Source organism: Meleagris gallopavo, chromosome 1 (genome assembly GCF_000146605.3).
Source record: "Meleagris gallopavo isolate NT-WF06-2002-E0010 breed Aviagen turkey brand Nicholas breeding stock chromosome 1, Turkey_5.1, whole genome shotgun sequence".
Classification (NCBI taxonomy): Eukaryota; Metazoa; Chordata; class Aves; order Galliformes; family Phasianidae; genus Meleagris; species Meleagris gallopavo.
Window position 1 is genome coordinate 71,138,935 of NC_015011.2, and position 4,078 is coordinate 71,143,012.

At 46.1% G+C, this 4,078-nt stretch overlaps 1 protein-coding gene across 1 annotated transcript; it reads left to right on the forward strand.

The window, feature by feature from the left end:
• Window positions 1–2: 2 nt before the first annotated feature.
• On the forward strand, window positions 3–3,621 carry LOC100550527 (potassium voltage-gated channel subfamily A member 6; the record flags this gene model as incomplete). The annotated part of the gene is made up of 1 exon (XM_010716664.1): window positions 3–3,621. A coding segment is annotated over one exon (1,521 nt), but the record flags the coding sequence as incomplete, so codon positions are not given.
• Window positions 3,622–4,078: the final 457 nt, after the last annotated feature.

Genomic DNA, 4,078 nt, shown 5'->3' on the forward strand with positions numbered 1-4,078 from the left:
TGGCGGCCCCGCAGGTGGTCGGTGGCGAGACAGAGACGACGAGCGAGGAGCAGGGCAGCAGCGGCTGCTGCAGCAGCGAGCGGCTAGTGATCAACATCTCTGGGCTGCGCTTCGAGACACAGCTGCGGACCCTTTCCATCTTCCCCGATACGCTGCTGGGCGACCCAAGCCGCCGGGTGCACTACTTTGACCCTCTCCGCAACGAGTACTTCTTCGATCGCAACCGACCTAGCTTCGATGCCATCCTTTACTACTACCAGTCTGGAGGGCGGCTCCGGCGGCCAGTCCATGTGCCCCTCGACATCTTCCTGGAGGAGATCCGTTTCTACCAGCTGGGCCAGGAGGCCATTGAAACCTTCCGGGAGGATGAGGGTTTCATTCAGGAGGAGGAGAAGCCCCTGCCTGAGCACCACTTCCAGCGCCAAGTCTGGCTGCTCTTTGAGTACCCTGAGAGCTCTGGACCAGCCCGTGCCATTGCCATCGTCTCTGTGCTGGTGATCCTCATCTCCATTGTCATCTTCTGCCTAGAGACCCTGCCTGAGTTTCGTCAGGAGCCCAAGGTTACTCAGCCTGGCTTTGGGGAGCTGGCTGTACTTGCTGATGACATGCTGCTGCCACCACCACCACCAAGCGGGACCCCACAGTCTCCACAACCCACTGCTGGTGCTGGCCCTTTCTTCACTGACCCTTTTTTCCTCATTGAGACACTCTGCATCATCTGGTTCTCCTTTGAGCTTCTTGTGCGTTTCTTCACTTGTCCCAGCAAGCCTGACTTCTCTCGCAACATTATGAATATCATTGACATTGTGGCAATCATCCCCTACTTCATCACCCTGGGCACAGAGCTGGCCCAGCAACCACAGCAGAAGCAGCAGTCTGGGAGTAGCAGCAACAATGGGGGCCAGCAGCAAGCTATGTCCTTGGCCATCCTCAGAGTTATCCGACTGGTCAGAGTCTTCAGGATCTTCAAGCTCTCCAGGCACTCCAAAGGGTTACAGATCTTGGGGAAGACTCTCCAGGCCAGCATGAGGGAGCTAGGCCTCCTCATCTTCTTCCTCTTTATTGGTGTGATCCTCTTTTCTAGTGCCGTATACTTTGCAGAGACTGATGACCCTGACTCGTTGTTCACCAGCATTCCTGATGCTTTTTGGTGGGCAGTGGTGTCCATGACCACTGTGGGCTATGGGGACATGTATCCCATGACAATTGGTGGCAAGATTGTGGGTTCCTTGTGTGCCATTGCGGGTGTGCTCACCATTGCTCTGCCTGTGCCTGTCATTGTGTCCAACTTCAACTACTTTTACCATCGAGAGACTGATAATGAAGAGCAGTGCCAGTATACCCATGTGACCTGTGGCCAGCAGCAGTCACCCTTCTCTGAGCCCAAAAAGGGGGACAGTAATCAGTCTCTCAGCAAATCTGAATTTTTGGAAGTGGAAGACCTGGAGTCCATGAAATATTCCAATTTCATTCCCCCTGGTAATCAGGGTTATAAAGAGAAGAAAATGCTGACAGAAGTGTGATCAGTTTTGTTATCCTGGGTCCAGGCACAGAGCTGCAAGCTGCTGCACAGCTGTCTTCCCACTAGCAGTTGGATCTATTCAGCATTTACATACCAGTCTGTGGATTGTGATACTGTAAACGGAGTCGTTGTGATAATGGGCTCTTCTGTCCTAATATGCTGTTTCTTGTTGCTGTGTGCAGTCAGAAATGTTCTTGCTTTGTTCTGTGAAGTGCTAGCTGTCATTCCCTGTTCCCTCATGGATTTTTTTATTTTTTTTTTGAAGACCATTATAATCCAATTTTAGCTTAGAAGCCTAATCTTTCTACTCCATTAGCAAAGAAGTCCTTACAACAACTTCAGCTGAAGGATTCTACAGGGAGTAAGTAGTTAAAGGGGCTATGAACATCTGGCTCAAGCTGTACCCTTGATTCCTGTGCCAGCTTGGTGCCCTTGGCTGTGGGATCAGTCACACCTGCAACGCCATTGCCTTTGAATAATGGAAATGATTTAGCTAGGCTCACAGTGAGTTCTGTAGGGAAAAGTCGGCAAACAGATGCCTTTCTTGTTTGCAACACTTGGCTTGCAGAAGATCCTCCTGTTTTATGTTTCTAAAAAATTGCAAAAATATAAAAGCACTTTGCTACTTCGTATATGCATTTATCATAAGTGGGCATAAATGATTTGACAGGCTTGTTGAAGATGCTCTGTGTTTTGATCTTATTTAAGTCTTACTTGTGCCAGTGTTTAGATGTTACTTGGCTTTTATAGTACCAAGTTAACCTTTGTAGTGGTGCCTTCTCACTTTTGAGAAAATTGATTTGTTATCTCCTCAATTTATTTCCACAAGTGTTTAGTGAGATGTAGTTTATGCTTCAGCTACTTAGTTCTGTATTCAGGCATGTGAACACAGTTGACTCCACTGCATTTTTATTGAAGTGTTTCAGTAGCTGAGGAAAGTTTGCATGCTGGTATTATGTTGATATTGCCAAAAAACACAACTACCTGTGCTGTCTGAAAATTCTGCTGATATTGTGGGTCACAGTCATAAATTACCCTTGGATAAATGTATTGGCATTAGAAGCTGGCCCTTACACCAGCTTCCCTAAGACATCTGCACAAACTCAATAGCATACCCCAGAACTTTAAAACGAGAGGAAAAAGAGGTAACCTTGAAATAGTAATTTTGCTTTATTACTGATTAAACCAGTTCTGGGTATTTCTTAAATTGAAGGCACAGAAATGATTTTTTCATGCACTAGATTTTATAAGCGCAACTTACAGTAGCAATGCAAAATACATTCCTTAGCCTGCATTACTGGGCTTGTCAAGGGACCAGAGAATTTCATTTTAAGATAAATGTGATCTGTGGAGAAAAACATGCATCTCTGCCTATTCCCTATTTTAAAATGTTTCAAATGTTGCTAGTGGATGAAAAGGGAAAACAAATACTTTTAGATTCTATTTGTAAACTTTCATGCAAATACATGTATTGTTTTTGTTTTTAAATGTGAATATATGTTCTGCATTCATATGTGTGCGTGTTTATGAAAGCAAAGACAGGCAGAATCATAGTGTCATAGAACTATAGAATGGCTTAGGTTGGAGGGACTTTAAGATAATCTAATTCCAACACCCATGCCATGGCCGGGTTTGCCAGCCACTGGGTCACACTACCCAGTATTCCATCCAACCTGGCTTTGAAATCCTGCAGGAATGGAGCATCCATAAATTCTCTGGGCAACAGTGCCTCACTACCCTCTGAGTGAAGAATTTTTCCTAACATCTAACTTAAATCTTCCCCCTCTTTTAATTGAAAGCCCTTCCTTTTTATTCTGTCACTATCAGACCATATAAAAATCAGTCTTCCTTCTGCTTATAGCCTCCCCTACAGGCCACAATGAGGTTTTCTCATGGCCTTCTTCAAGCTAGACAAGCTCAGCTCCCTCAATTTTTTTCTTTGTGATAGACCCTTGATAATCTTCATGACCCTCCTCTAGATCTGCTCCCGTAGCTCCACAACTTTTTTGTGCTGGGAGTCCCAGGCCAGACACAAAACTCCAGATGAGGCCTCACCAGGGCAGAGTAAAGGGTAAAGTCACCTCCTTTGCTCTGCTGGCCATCCCTCTTTTGATGCAGCTCAGGATACTGTTGGCTTTCTGGGCTGCAAGCACACATAGCTCTCTCATATCTAGCTTTTTGTCCACCAGGATCTGCAAGTCCTTCTCCACAGGGCTGCTCTCAAGAAGTTCTTCTCCCATTGTGTACGCATATCTGGGATTATCCTGATCTAAGTGCAGTGTCGCACCTGACCTTGTTGAATCTCATTATTTCTTGTGAGCCCAATTTTCAAGCCTCTCCACATCCCTCTGGATGGCATCCCTTCCTTATGTCATATCAACTGCACAACTCAGCTTGGTGTCATCAGCAAACTTGCTAAGGGTACACTCGATCCCACTGTCTATATCACTGAGAAAGATGTTAAAGAGCACTGGTCCCAAGACAGGCCTCTGTGGGACACTCATCACTGGCCTCTACCTGGACATAGATCCATCTACCACAACCCTGTGACCATCC